The sequence below is a fragment of the Limanda limanda genome, chromosome 2 (assembly GCF_963576545.1).
Source record: "Limanda limanda chromosome 2, fLimLim1.1, whole genome shotgun sequence".
NCBI lineage: Eukaryota > Metazoa > Chordata > Actinopteri > Pleuronectiformes > Pleuronectidae > Limanda > Limanda limanda.
Window position 1 is genome coordinate 31,598,539 of NC_083637.1, and position 14,309 is coordinate 31,612,847.

Here is a 14,309-nt window from a genome sequence, read left to right on the forward strand (position 1 = left end):
TTTAACATTGTTTTTCAAGTTTATCCGACTAAGGGAAGTCTAATCAGATATTTAGGATATTTTACAGCCAGCCAGCTGAGAAAGATAAAAGTTTCTCTTGAAAAAATTTGAAATCCATGTGAAAACACAACAGGCAGACAGATACACAGCGCACAAAGTATAGGGAGGACAGGGTTTTTGGACTGCATGCCTCCGAAGGCTTTACTTTATGCTTGTGTTGACATTCCTCCATAACAGAAAAGACATTGAGGCTGGCAACCAGATTGACAGATTTATAAACATAGAGTACAGAGAAAACCAAGCATAGCCCCGCAAGAGAGAGACAATGAGGGACGGAGGTAAAGATATAGGGACAGAGGGTGAGAAAGAGAAACAAATAGACAGGGATATGAAGATAGCTAGATGGAAGACAGAAAGACAGAGAGCAGTTGGCTGAATTAAGACATGTACATAACAGGCTTGTGGATGCAAGACAAAACAGGAGTCACACACCTTGGGTATGTGTTTGTGTTTATGTACGTGCGTGCATCATCATCTCTGTCTTTTTTATTTTGTGTGTGGTACAATAATGATGTGATCGGAGAAAAACAAACAGGACAAATAAAAGATTGAGACTGCAGAAGTAACCGCACAAGTATAACGCGATAAGACAAACAGACACATTGAGTGGTACTAAAGACTGAAAAAAAATGGAAAAAAAGGACAAAACTGGAAAATGAAAAATTAAGATTACTTAGAAAAAAAACTGAATCAAAGAAAATTCAAGATAACAAAGCAGAGCGCAAAGTGGTTGTATTTTGGGACAGTAAGGCCTTTATTAAGTTTTTGGCATGAATTACCTTTGTATCCTGAGTATAGGAGAGGGCACGAGGGAGAGAGGGAGGAAAATTAGGGAAAAAAAGTAAATTGAAACAAAAGCAGCACCGCCAAATATACTCTCTGTGATGGACAGATAGAAATGGCAGCCAAAGGAAGAGGACAGGAAGGAAGAGTTTGATCTTGGGGGTGCAATAAAGATGAGAGAGACACGGCAGTAGAACCTGTCTTCGGTCTTCATTCAGATCGTAATCACTCAAGATGGAATAGGGACAAAAAGGCAGATGAAAAAATCGAATAAATGTAAAAAATCGAATAAATGTATTATAAATCATCCATAGAACGATGTCATAAACAACTTGTGATACTGCATCAGTAAACAGAATTTTCACACACACAAACATAACACACACACACACACACACACACACACACACACACACACACACACACCATTTAGATGTTTAAATGTTGTATATGAAATGTGACAAGGTAATTAAGTTATCTTTTCATCTCGATTTGTTTGTTAGTTTTTTTGTCTGTAAGCAACATTACACAAAAACTACTTTATGGATTACCACAAAACTTGGTGGGATGATGAGGTATGGGTCTCGGAAGAACCCATGATATATTGTTGCTTATTGGGATCAGGGAATATTCTTTTCACTTTTTTAACATTGCACGATTTATTTTGTTTTGATATTTTCACCAATTTACCAATATAATTTTGTGAGGTCTTGACCTTACTATTGTAAGTGCCTTGAGATAATGTATGTTAGGATTTGGTACTATAGACATCAAATTTTATTTTATTTAAATTCAACTTGGCTAAAGTTTGCATTCTATCATAAAAAAAATAATAATATTTTACAGGCTACTTCCAGGAGATTTCTGATAGACTTGTAGACTTAAACTTGTTGGTTTTGCTCATTGACTTGCCTCTAAGGAATTATACAGAAAGTCTTTACACAGAATTTCCCATGCTGCGCAGTCAGAAGCATAATATCATTTAAATAAAAATTGCAATCGTGCAAAAAAACTTGCAATTACAGAAATGCCATGTCTGAAATAAGTTATGACTTACATATTTAGAACGAAAGCTGTTTGTTTGAGTGAGACTGCTTGAACCCATTCACACACGTAGATATACAATTGTGCATAAAGAGACAACAGGGACAGCAAAGGGGAAAGCTCACAGGTAAATTAAGCTTAAAGCCAAGCCAGGATTTCTAAATCATACAACATACGTTCAGTATTATATTTGTCTGTGCTTGTACTGAGCTTGTTTTCTGAGAGTTAAATACATGCCTTGACCATTGCACTGCCCCAAGCCACAGAGAGTTCGACATACGGTATCAACATTGGAATGAATTGAACAACAATTCATGTGTCTTTGGAGGAGTGGAATAGTATTTTAGCTTATTTTAATTTTTGATCAACATATATTATAGTATGCAGTGAAGAGGACTTGTATCACACATAAAGATTTAATATTGACATAAATGTCAAACCAATTCACGATAAAACAATAAAAGATCCAGAAAGCTAATGCTGCTAATACTGCTTAATGCTCAACTTTGACTTTTTCAACAATATAATTTGTAATTTTTGTTGAGAGAGTGACACAGGATTCTAAAACTAAAAAGAGTAAAGCTACTTGAACAATATACACAGAGAAAGTTAAATATATACTTAATTTACATTGTATTTTAAAAGTCCAAGACTGCTACTTAAATACAAATAAAAGTAAAACCATTGTTTATTCTAATAAGGAGTACATTTTATTCATTAATGTTTAACTGCAAGTCCTCAGAATTGCAAATGATGTGGGGATGAGAGCAAAACACACAATGTACTCAGATATCCAAAGTTTTAAAGAAAACTGTCTCAAAAAACAGATAAATACCACAGTATGAAAAAAATAGCAAAGGATGAAGGAAAGGAAGAGAAAAAGCTCATGACAAGGAGAGGAGAAGAGTACTGTACCTTTGACCCTAATGTCCGGATTGTGAGCTTTAAGAAGGAAGGAAAAAGAAAGACAGGGATTGACAGAGACTTTAGTCCAGAAAAATAGGCAGAGGAATTCCCCCGAAAAAATATTAGCATCAAGGATCACAGCAGCAGCTGATCACAGAAGTGATTCATGAAACCAGCATCGGATAAAAATGAAAAGAGGCTCAGTGAAACCAAGAAAGGAAAGAAAGAGAGACAGAAACAGAAAAGAGAATATTCAGGGTCCAGGGTCAGACTGACTGATAGTTTATATTCCATTGTTTACTAGTTAAACAATGATTTGCTCTGGCTTTTCGGAAAAATCTCAGTGTGTATGACTCTAAATGACAGCATCTAAAACCAATGACTAGCTGTTAATAGAGCAGTCAATTTGGTGAGCTGAGGCTGCATAAAGGTCACTCTGCTCATTTTATCAGTGGTTATGCATTGAACTCCTAAGATCCTCCACAGTTTCTCTGCAGGGGCTATGAACGCAGATAATCGAATGAAAGCTTCTGGAATTTCACAGTCTTAACTTTCAATCATGACATTTCAACCTCTATCAAATCACTATTAAAATCAAAGATATAATAAAAGGGAGCACTTTAACATACATCAGTGTGATGAGAACTACCCGAAATAACTGAAATTATCTTTGTCAAAAAATTATTACAAATTGACTTTTGACTTTGGGCTAAAGGCCGATATATGCTACTCAGTTTTGACTGACACGGACTGACACAGACAGAGGAACGCCCTCTCCAAGCTCCTCGGAGAGCTTTTCATGTACCTCTGATTTTTCTAATTACCCGTGGGCATTTGGGAGAGCCAAGGGACAGCCCTTGGCTGTGATTGGTCCGCTAATGACATCATTTCCCCACAACGTAATTTCCGGAATCTCATATTTCCGGACCTCAAACTGGTTTCATAAAATAAGTTACAAGCAAGTCCTCTTCCATGTCAAGCAGCTCCAGCTCCATCAACGGCCTTTGTCTGTTAGTTGCCATCTATCACTGTGTGTAAGGAAAGCCGGCAGGAGGTAAATAAACAAACGTGGACTTCTTCTACGTACAATGAGGTAGGCTTCTCTAAGCTCCTTTTCCGTTGCGCCACCTACTGTTCTGGCAGTGAATTGTTTTCAGCAACCCAGCCTTCGGAGAAGCATAAATGAAAAAGAGTCTCCGCACGCAACGGAGTCAGAGTAGCATATTTCGGCTTTAAGTCCCATCTGTTATCATGAAGGAGGCATGATTCATGAACTATAGAGAGGCAGCCACCAGGGGATGATCATGGTGATTTGGCTTCACTTTTTGGGAGCTGTTACGTCATGTCTCAATTTAGATTGATGGCGAAAGCAGATCAAAGCGGGAACTGGATACTCCATTTACATTTAAAATTTAGAATAGAAATTAACAAAATGAAATGAAAACAGATGAATACTATTCTTGCAATGTTTATCCTTGACTGAATTTTTTGAATATAAATTATTTTTCAATTCCAGTGGATAAATTCCATTAGTGATTATAGTAGGGAACAAGGTGATGAGATGGGGCTTTTAGAAGTGTAGGTAACTTATTTGCCTAACATCAGGTTATAAAATAAGTTATTGGCAGCCTTTCCCACTGAGACACTGATCATGATTCTAAAGGCTACTGCGGCATTGGCAACCTATTGCTGCTATTGTAGCTCCAGTTTTGTGGAATGGCAACAATAACTTACACAAACGTGAACATCCATATAATTAGAAGCAACATTTCATCTAATCCTGTCCTGCAACAACTATGATGAAACAATAAATGATATATCTATCATACATTCTGATACATGAGAGTGTAATGTTTTGCCCTGTTTTTGCACAGAACACATTGTATACATGACCTTCCAGAAAACAATATTTTTGCACAATATTTGCTTCAAACTTTATGAGTTCCATTCGTATAATTATGCCTACTGCGATACTTCTTAGTACCACTCTTACTTTCCATCCGCGTGTGTTTGTGTGTGTGTGTGTGTGTCTGTGTGTGTGTGTATTGTAGAGCATGTGTGCTTATATGATCTACTCACCAATATTGCAGTGCTCCCCTGTCCATCCCTGGTCACACTCACACTTCCCCTCCTTACACACTCCGTTCTTGCTGCACAATGGGTGGCAGGCCTTCTGGTCACAAACAGTCCCTGTCCAGCCCTCCTCACACCGACACACACCACCAAAACAGACTCCATGGCTGCCGCAGTTCACTTCACACACCTCTGATGGAGAAAGAAAGAAAATCATGCATTCAAATAATTAAAGGATTTGTGGAGGATCGATACATTATTTAAGTAAATGTCATTTTCAGCATATACAATACTATACATCATGATCACATAAAGTGTACATAAAAATCCACTGCACAGATTATTTTAGCAATTTCCACTTATGAAAAAAACGGAATAAAAAATATATGTGTAAACAAGTATATAATAATAATAATAGTATAGTCGTTTAGAATAAGCTTCCTTCTCTTGCTTAAGCAAACACATTTTCATGCAGAGAGGAACTGGGTGAAGAACTCAGGGCAGACAATTGTACAGAGGGTGAAACAAACTGTTTGGGCGTGTTTATGCTTTAAAAACCAAACCAAGGAGCTGATGTCAAGCAGAATACAAATGAGTCTGACTATGAAAGGAAGACTGCAGCAGCCAGCACCTTTTTTATCTCCCGTCTGAGAGTGAGAGGATTGTTTGTGAAAAAGCTCTGCCTCCAACACAGGTAGCTCTAGTTGTGCAACTTATCCTAGACAATACCATGTGACCTGCAGGTCATTGTCCTTGACATCAGAAAGCTCTCTGGTGAATGGGTCTCACTCACACTATAGCTCTAACTTTGCTCATGTTTGTAAACCTACTACCACTCTCAGACAGCGAGTGCTGCTGTATTTGCAATGCTACAAACATGCTGTTCTATATTTTGAATGGATGGCAGCAGGGCACAACTCAGCTGCTACAAGCTACCGAGCATACAATCCTACATTTATACAGTCCATGATTGCGTCTATCCATTCATAAGGCCAAATACAGGCGTCTGAAATTAAGGATATGGTTAGTAGTATTACACATATACATTTGGGATAAACATTTTACTGGCACTAATAGATAATAACACATTTAAAGGGGTGATGACTCAACACTGCTGTAAGTAAATCATTTGTTGCTTCTGAAGAAGATGTGTATAATTCAGTGAGCCCAGATATCATGAAAACCTGCAGTTTCCATGATCACAAGCCAAGCAATGGAAACAAGCTGAAAAATATCAACCACAAACATCAACTCATATGGTCAAACCTCATAGCATGTTGGTGATTGAATTGGAAACTAGGGCTACGTTGTAGCACTAACGGGCCCGAGCACACGAGCGGTTCCAAGCCTGTTGCGGTCGGGGAAGAGAGAGCGTTCAATGACCAAGCGCTTGTCTCCGCGTTGCATGCATTTGCGCACTGGGGCAAGCATAAACGCTTCACTTCCTGTTGCCAGTAGGTGGCGCTGTGATTTAAGGTCATGGTGTATTTGCAGATGTCTTCAGGTTGCGACTCTTGTCTTACATGTCTAGTTTGGACTAGATTGAACCAAATACGCCTGAGATACAGAAGCTCGTGTTTTGATGGCGTGTAAGCAAACTTTGACGCCGGGCCAAGGTCACATGGTATGACAAAAAGTTAAAATTCCAATAACTTTAGATCTCCATCTTGTTGTGATGACCCTCATCTAAATTTTAAGTTGATCTGATGAAAGCCCTACGACAATTATGTCAAAGCAAATATGCGGAATATGGCCAAACTGGCCACTAAATCCAAAATGGCGGGCTTCCTGTTGCGTTTTTCATAATGCACTGAGAGACTTTTTTGTACATCTGGTCATGATACACCACGGTCCTCATTTTCGTGTGGATCGGTGAATGCTAAATGAGGGGCTTTTCCGTAGGTGGCGCTGTTGAGGTATTTTGACACGCCCATTTCAAATTACTCCAGAATACGTCAATTTTCACCAATTTACTGCAAACTTTAGAAAGTTTTTGAGCATGTTGAAGCCCTCAAAAAGCCCATTCACTACGCTCAGAATAATTAAATAAATAAAAACGGGAGGCAAGAAAAAGCATACATGCCACACATCAGGGCCTATCCCTGTGTGTGTCTGTGAATATGTGTGTGCATATGTAATGTATTGCATTTGAGTATGTGTGTTTTAAGAACGAGACAGTATTTGATGTGTGTTCGATGGTTTTGACAAACCAATACTAACAGCTCAAGGTAATACAAATAAAACACACATACACACACACACACACACACTTACACACACACCTTTCCTCTTGTCTTTGTTTTTATGTCAAGCCATCTGTTACTGCATCTGCATTCCTCCTCCAGTGATTTTCCATCTCACTTCTTTTTCAACATCATTTATGTCACTTTAGAGCTCTCTCTCTTTCTTTCTCTTTATGCTCCTCCTTCTCTTCAGTACCAGCAAAAAATACATTTGTCATTTGTTCCAATGTCATAATCTTATGCATACATTTTGTGGCCATGAAAATCATGACTCATGATGGAAATACTGTAGCATAGCTACAGCACCACACAAGCTTCGGTTGGATGAATGTGAATATAATGACAGAGGCCATTATTTGTTCCCCATTTTCTCAGCAGTCAAATTGGGTTTCCTTTCTCATTGACCACATTGTTTACATGCTAGCTTCCCACTGTTTTTAAGAAATCATATTCCAGGACCCTTTTCTCTTGATAATTCAGGACACCAATTGTTTGGGCATATTCAACAGTAGACCTTTTTATTCCTCCTGTTTAGGACTCAGGGTTCATTATGTAGTTTCTTCATTACAGGTGATGGCAACATCCATCATTACTAACTGCACAATGAGTTTGTCTGACCTATTCTTGTTAGTCATGAAGTGATATAGTTTTTTACTTTCCTACAAATGTCTCCTCAACATATAAACACTACCACCTTACTTGAATTGTAGCGGTCATTCTAAACACTGGCTTGAACAAATGAACACATAATGGTTGTGCGCTAGCTCCTTGACAATTTCAAAATGCAGCAAATCACACTATGAGGTACACTAAGGGTGCAAGTGTGGAGCGTTACTATCTTTATTCAAAAGCGTGGTCTGTCAGTTCGAGCACATAACTTGTTGAATTTATTTTCAGATTGCACTTAAATTCTAAAACTGTGTGCTTGCATTCATCGTCCGCTCTCAGATTTCTCCTCGGCCCTTGGAATTTTTGTGTGCGACATCCTCCGCAAATTTCCCCAACCAATAGAATGCCAGGTGAGGTGTTGACCACTGGACAAGCAATGAAATGAATGATATGATCCCTTCCTCGTTGGGGGCGCGTTCGATTTAGTTCAGAGCGTCCCAAGCGGGCTGTTACTCTTTAACCGGGTTCAGCCACTCCCGCCCTCCAAGGCTTTATTATATGGACTTCCCCTGGCCTGTTATTCCACAAAGTCATAGAGAAAGCAAGGTGAAAGACCATGTCCTTGAATAAAGATAGGAAAAAAGCTCCTTATGCAAGTTATCGTCAAAGCATTGTTTAACAGGTCATAGCGTAATCGGTTGTCACACACACCGCACACCCTTAGAAGCCTATAGCTCAATCTGAAGTTACATTTACTATATGTACACTTCCTGCACTGCTTCACTGCCTTATGTAATGAGAATACAGCCAACACAAGTTGGAGACACTGCGTTACAGGATGAAACACAACATACTATGTCAAATTGCACAGCTTCCTGTTATGTTACATAGGTTACTATGTAAGGGGCTAAATGCAATCCTGGACTTAAAAGATTATTTCCAGAATATTTTGTCATTTCCAGGTTGTTTCGTCTGGCTGGGAAACTTCATTCCAAATTTCCAGGGTGTGAGGGGGGTAGATTTTGTTGATATACCTAATGACTTTACCTGCATTTGCAGATCGGAAAACAACCATCACGTCTATATTTTGGAAAACATTGTAAAATTGTGCCACCAACTGTAGCATCAGGTCCGAAAAACTAATAGAGGTCACTTTGGAATGCCAAACAACAAATAATTGTAATTCCTCTGAATTGATAATTCACCTTATACAGTGGCCTAAATTATTTTTTTAATTAGAGTCTATACCTCTGCTAAGGCCTAACAGTCCCCTTAAACACACTCATAGATAGACGTTTTAATGGACTTTTTTATTCACTTTGTGTTTTAACTAGTTCTTTAACAAGCAGTAAATCCCATCTTCTATAGGTTAGGGTCAGTTTGGTTAATTTGTGTGTTCTATGTGCTCACAATTCGAACACTCTTAATCTGCATATGTTATGTTTATCCGTTTAATGCAAATTCTGTTCTTCTTAGTCCTTGTTTATTGACTGTAAAGCACTGAATAAGTTCTAAAGCACAGTGCCATGATGCTTGTTTATTGTTTTTATCAATTTTGTAAGAAATGAAAAAGGAATTAAATGGAAAGAAAATGTTAATAGTAACATGTTGTTACACCACATGATATTAAACATGACACGCACCTAAAGAGCAGTCGGGTCCAGTCCAGTTCTGGTCACAGGTACAAATGCTGGTCTCTTCGTTGTGGGTTCCATGACCTGAACACTGGTCCGGGCACATGGCCTTGGCAATCTCACAGCTGGCTCCACCCCAGCCTGGCTGACAGTGACACTCACCATGAATGCACACCCCATGGGCTGAACAGCTTGGGTCTATGCAGTCCACTGGAGACAGAAAAGGAAGAGACATAGTTAATAGATAAAATAGCTTTATATGTTGTAGCTATAACACATGCTAACATATATATATTAGGGCTGTCGAACGATTAACATTTTTTATCAGATTATCCACCATTCCTTAATGCCCGTAAAATCCCCATTTTCTATGTATATTGTTCTGGGAACAGAACGATAAATGACAGAAGGCGGATATATACATTTAACATTTGTTTTTGTATTGATGACAAGTCCAAATGATAGTTATCAAGATTGAAAAATCATTAAGACTAAAACATACAACACCACAATTATGTCTCTTTGCTATGCCTCTGAGCAAATATGGGATGATGTTATTTAGAATATTTAACATTTAAAAAAATTAACTCGTTAATTCCACAAATTAATCATCCCGCCATAATGCGTTAATTTTGACAGCCCTAATATATATGTTGTCTGGTGCCAGCAGTAAGACATACAGATCACAGCCATTAAGATCTCAAAAAGTATATATAACTTCTGCAAAAACATTGAGCATATCTCCAAGATACAGAGAGGGTAATGCTTCAGCTTCCTGTTAGACCCACATTGGGGGTCTATCTGAAGGATTCAACTTGTGTCAGTTGACCCCACTTTCATGACCCCCTTAAAACCAGGGTTGAAGCTCACAGTGGCATCATTACAGCTGATACATGCAGCTTAACAGGATAGGTTGTAAAGAAAAAGGCTAAGGACCAAACCAAAGAAGTTTGTGTACAGGAGGCAAAAAATATACAACATCTTTAAGGTTAGACCACAAACCTTTTTGATAAAGCCCTGAATCATCCCTTAGTTATGCTGCTATAGGCCTAGACTGCTAGAGGAACTTCCAGCACTTCTGTCTCTGTCTCTCCATCTCTGGCCCCCCAAGTATTTTTATCACATTATTACATGTCACTCACTCTGTGTTCTCTCTCTGCCATAGTTTGCCATCATTATCATTACTGCTACTATACATGGGTAGTGCGATTATTAATAAATCATCTTTGAGTATCACTATTATTATTTTCATTTTAACAACCAATTTAACGGTGCTTAAATACAACAATTACACCAATGTCCTTGGTCTTTTTGTTTCTTCTGCTCCCTCCCTCTCTTCTTTCCGCTCTCACCCATTTTTCCCCTCTCAAGAGGTTTCTTCCTTTTACAAAAAATGTTTTCACCACAGTCGCCAAGAGCTTGCTCATTGTGGGAACTGTTGGATTTATCTATAATAATAATGTCTAGACCTTACTATGCAATGTGCCTTGACATCATACATGTTGCTATATAAATAAAGTAGCATTTAATGAATTATATTTAAAAGCTGTTATGGCACAAGGTAATAGAAAAAAACTGAAGGACACCGCAGGAAATTTCATGTCACTACGGAGGGTGAGGCATAGTTTGATTTTGTTTTAAGTTGTTTTGCTAAGAATCATTATCACTTCCCCCTGTCATAAGAAGCCACGTCAAAAAGAAACAGTTCCAGCCATTGCAAGGTAAGTGTATTCAATAATTCCGTAGGGTCCACAAAGAATGTTATATAAATTAAAATAGCCCTTGAGAGAAAAGGTTCCCCCACCCTGATGTAAACAGATCCCACATTCCAGAGTTTCCCAAAACATGACCTAGACATTTTTTGCTCAGTGCAAATTATCTCTTAATCTTTCGCTCACTAAAAAGGGATTAGCGTGACCAAGGATTGAACTAATGAACCTAATCTGGTTATTGTCCCCTGATAAATATATATCTGCATTAGTGTGTGTGTGTGTGTATATATATATATATATATACATATATATATATATATATATATATACATATATATGCATATATATATATATATATACATATATATATGCATATATATCTATATGGACGGATCTGACAACTTTGGGCTAGAACTGTGCATCTTCAATAGCCTCACGAGCCTCATCGATGCATCTCGATGCATTTCAATGTATCACATCCACAATTTTCTATTTAACTGCACATGACTACTTTTTGATCAACTAAAAGGCTCCCTTAATAAACCCTAAAGGTAAAAAGTTGTCAAATTTGCAAGTGAAACGATTGATAAATTATTATTCAATTATACCAAATTGGACAAATGTTTCGGTTTCAAAGGTAAATATCATGGGTAGCCATAAGTGTGAGCTAAATCAATTATTTATGTTCCCGTTTAAATATGTTCAAAAGTATTCACAGAGCTATATATCTATGTGACAGACAATTGTGCAAAAGTGAGTCAAATAGTGAGGGCACAGGAGCTAACTACTGCCAGAAACATAGAACCTCACTAAATTAAGCTTTTTTGTCATTTCTTTGAAGAAAGTTTTCTTACCTTCCTCACAGTTGTCGCCTTTATATCCAGTATTGCAGATGCAGGCACCCACAATACAGATGCCATGCCCTCCACAGTGGATGTCAATGCATTGGTTGGCTGGCACATCGCACTCAGTACCTTTCCATCCACTGTAGCATTGGCAGCGTCCACGGGAGTACTGGCCATTACCACTGCACAGCACTGGACAGGCAGCTGGACACATACAGAGAAATGGATCAGTTATTGTGGACATATTGGCTTTATGGACTGAAACCTGAACCCCACAGTGCACTGTTCGTCTTCACCGTCTGCACCATGCAATAAATCTGTCCAAAAACCTAAGATTGTTTTTAAACAAAATTTTGGGTTCATTTTATTTTAAGAAATGACTGTCTATGTGCACGTATGACAAATTATTAAATCATGCCCTGCATGTAGTCATTTATCATGGTAACATAAAACTTTGAATTGCCCTATGGCCTTTTTGAGGGGAGGGAAGCCCTGTATTAATGGTCTCTCAAAAAGTTCCTAAGGATTATATATATGGGATTAGTGGAGCCATGGTGTCCTGAGCAGAGAATGAAGTCACACTCCCTCTGTGGCTGTTTTTTTGGTCAAGATGCAATATTTAGTGGCAGTAAATATTGTATGTATAACCTTTAAGACCCTTTAACACATATTGTCTGACCACATTGTAAATCAAATGTGCACAGTGAAAAGCCAGCTATAACAAAGAGGATGATATGATGTCGTTTTCAAATATTCTGCATATTTCAGACAGTTTCTTTACAGTAGATACAGTTAACGCGTGCAATAAACTCTTCCGAATGTTTCATCAGTCTGTTGTTGCAAGCACTTCTTCATCAACACTAACCACACAAACAGGCAACACCCCTGTCTGCCATGTGGCACGAGAAAAGATGGCGTTCCTCTGATTCATTCAAACAACCACTTGGTTTAGGAACAGTTTGCTGGGAGATGGCACATATTTATTGAAAGGAAGCTCATCATCAGTAGCATAGTTTGGATTGGGGTTTAGTTTAAGGGGATAATACTGTCTTTGAATTACTCAGGTAGTATAAAGCCAGTTTCCTGTCCTTTCAGTGTGATGTATTTCAGCTTTTCAATATTGCAGTGCTACAGAGTCTGTAGGAAAACAAAGAGATGAACTGTTTTGAGTGTTATGAGTGTTTTGGATATTGTTTTTCCTGGTATCAAACCAGTTATTGAAGCAAAATGGCTGAACAAACTGAGGCAGTGGGGGTGGAGAGGAACAGAAAAGTAACACAGCACGGCCTTCAGACGTTCAGAGTGTGAGAGTCACACACACTACTGGGATAACAACCTCCCAACAATCACAGCCTCTCTGTAGGTGGGAGTGTGTGTGTGTGTGTTTCTGCTTGCGAGCGTGTGTTTACCTCTAGAGCAGTCGGGCCCAAGAAATCCTGGGAAACAGTGACATGTTCCTGAGAGACAATCTCCGTTTCCATGACAATTCTGCGGACACTCCATAATTGACTCTGAGTTGGTAAAGGAGAGAGAGAGAGAAATAAAATACTAAATAAAGATTCAGTCACCAAAAAGGTTACATTATGTGAGGCATATCACATTATCATGTCGCAAATAATTAAAATGACATGAGCCTCAATACATTATAGATAGGGCATAGACATACACTAAATACCATACTATGCATCCCATCTGACACACTACGTGTTAGAGGAGGATTTATAGATGATCGACCCCTTCAAAGTGACTTTTGGACTCCATGGAATTTTATTATGTACGGACTCTGTTCCCTCATCTTTGACTTTTGGATTCTAGAATGCCAGTGTATTTTCATTAAAATATAATGTCTGCATCTTTTTGTCTTGGCATCCGGAAAACATAAGCCCTAATGGCACAAATTGGCCGAAATGATGGACTGAGCAGACTTTCAGATTTCCGAGGAATAATTAAATAAAATTTCTGACTGCATCCAAGGATATATATTCCTGTAGTCCAATAAGGAAAGGAAATAGTTCTGCTCTTTCTCAGAATCTGCTCCTGTCTAAACCCTGGCTGCTAACGTGGTTCCCTGAACTGGAAAGAATTGCTCAATTCAACTTTAGTCCCTGTTTTGAACCAGCTACCTGCAACCTTCATCCTTACTAAACATGATGCCAATTAACCACCACCATGTTAGCCTTCAATCTACTCTCCAGTAGGTTACACTCTCAGCTCCACTGAGAATCAGTTGCGCAGCCAGCTCGAGCAACACACACCTAGACTCACACATAAAAAGAATCTCAAGGACAGCCTTCTTCCTTCAAACAGTTTAACTGGTAGTGATCACATTTATTAGACCATGTTGTATGGATTTGTTTACTGTAGAGGTGCACCTACTGTACATACATTAACAGTAACTCA

At 38.5% G+C, this 14,309-nt stretch overlaps 1 protein-coding gene across 5 annotated transcripts in view; it reads right to left on the bottom strand.

The window, feature by feature from the left end:
* Positions 1-14,309, bottom strand: part of tenm3 (teneurin transmembrane protein 3) — a 160,911-nt gene that overhangs the window by 54,353 nt on the left and 92,249 nt on the right. For 4 of the 5 annotated variants that reach the window (XM_061090223.1, XM_061090214.1, XM_061090206.1 and 1 more), the window contains 4 exons: positions 13,319-13,420; positions 11,919-12,113; positions 9,362-9,562; positions 4,873-5,058 (listed from right to left, as the gene is read on the bottom strand). In XM_061090223.1, the coding sequence (XP_060946206.1) occupies positions 4,873-5,058; positions 9,362-9,562; positions 11,919-12,113; positions 13,319-13,420 (684 nt within the window). Of the gene's footprint in view, positions 1-2,802; positions 2,830-4,872; positions 5,059-9,361; positions 9,563-11,918; positions 12,114-13,318; positions 13,421-14,309 lie in introns of all 5 variants that reach the window. The other variant, XM_061090192.1, reaches the window with a different exon arrangement.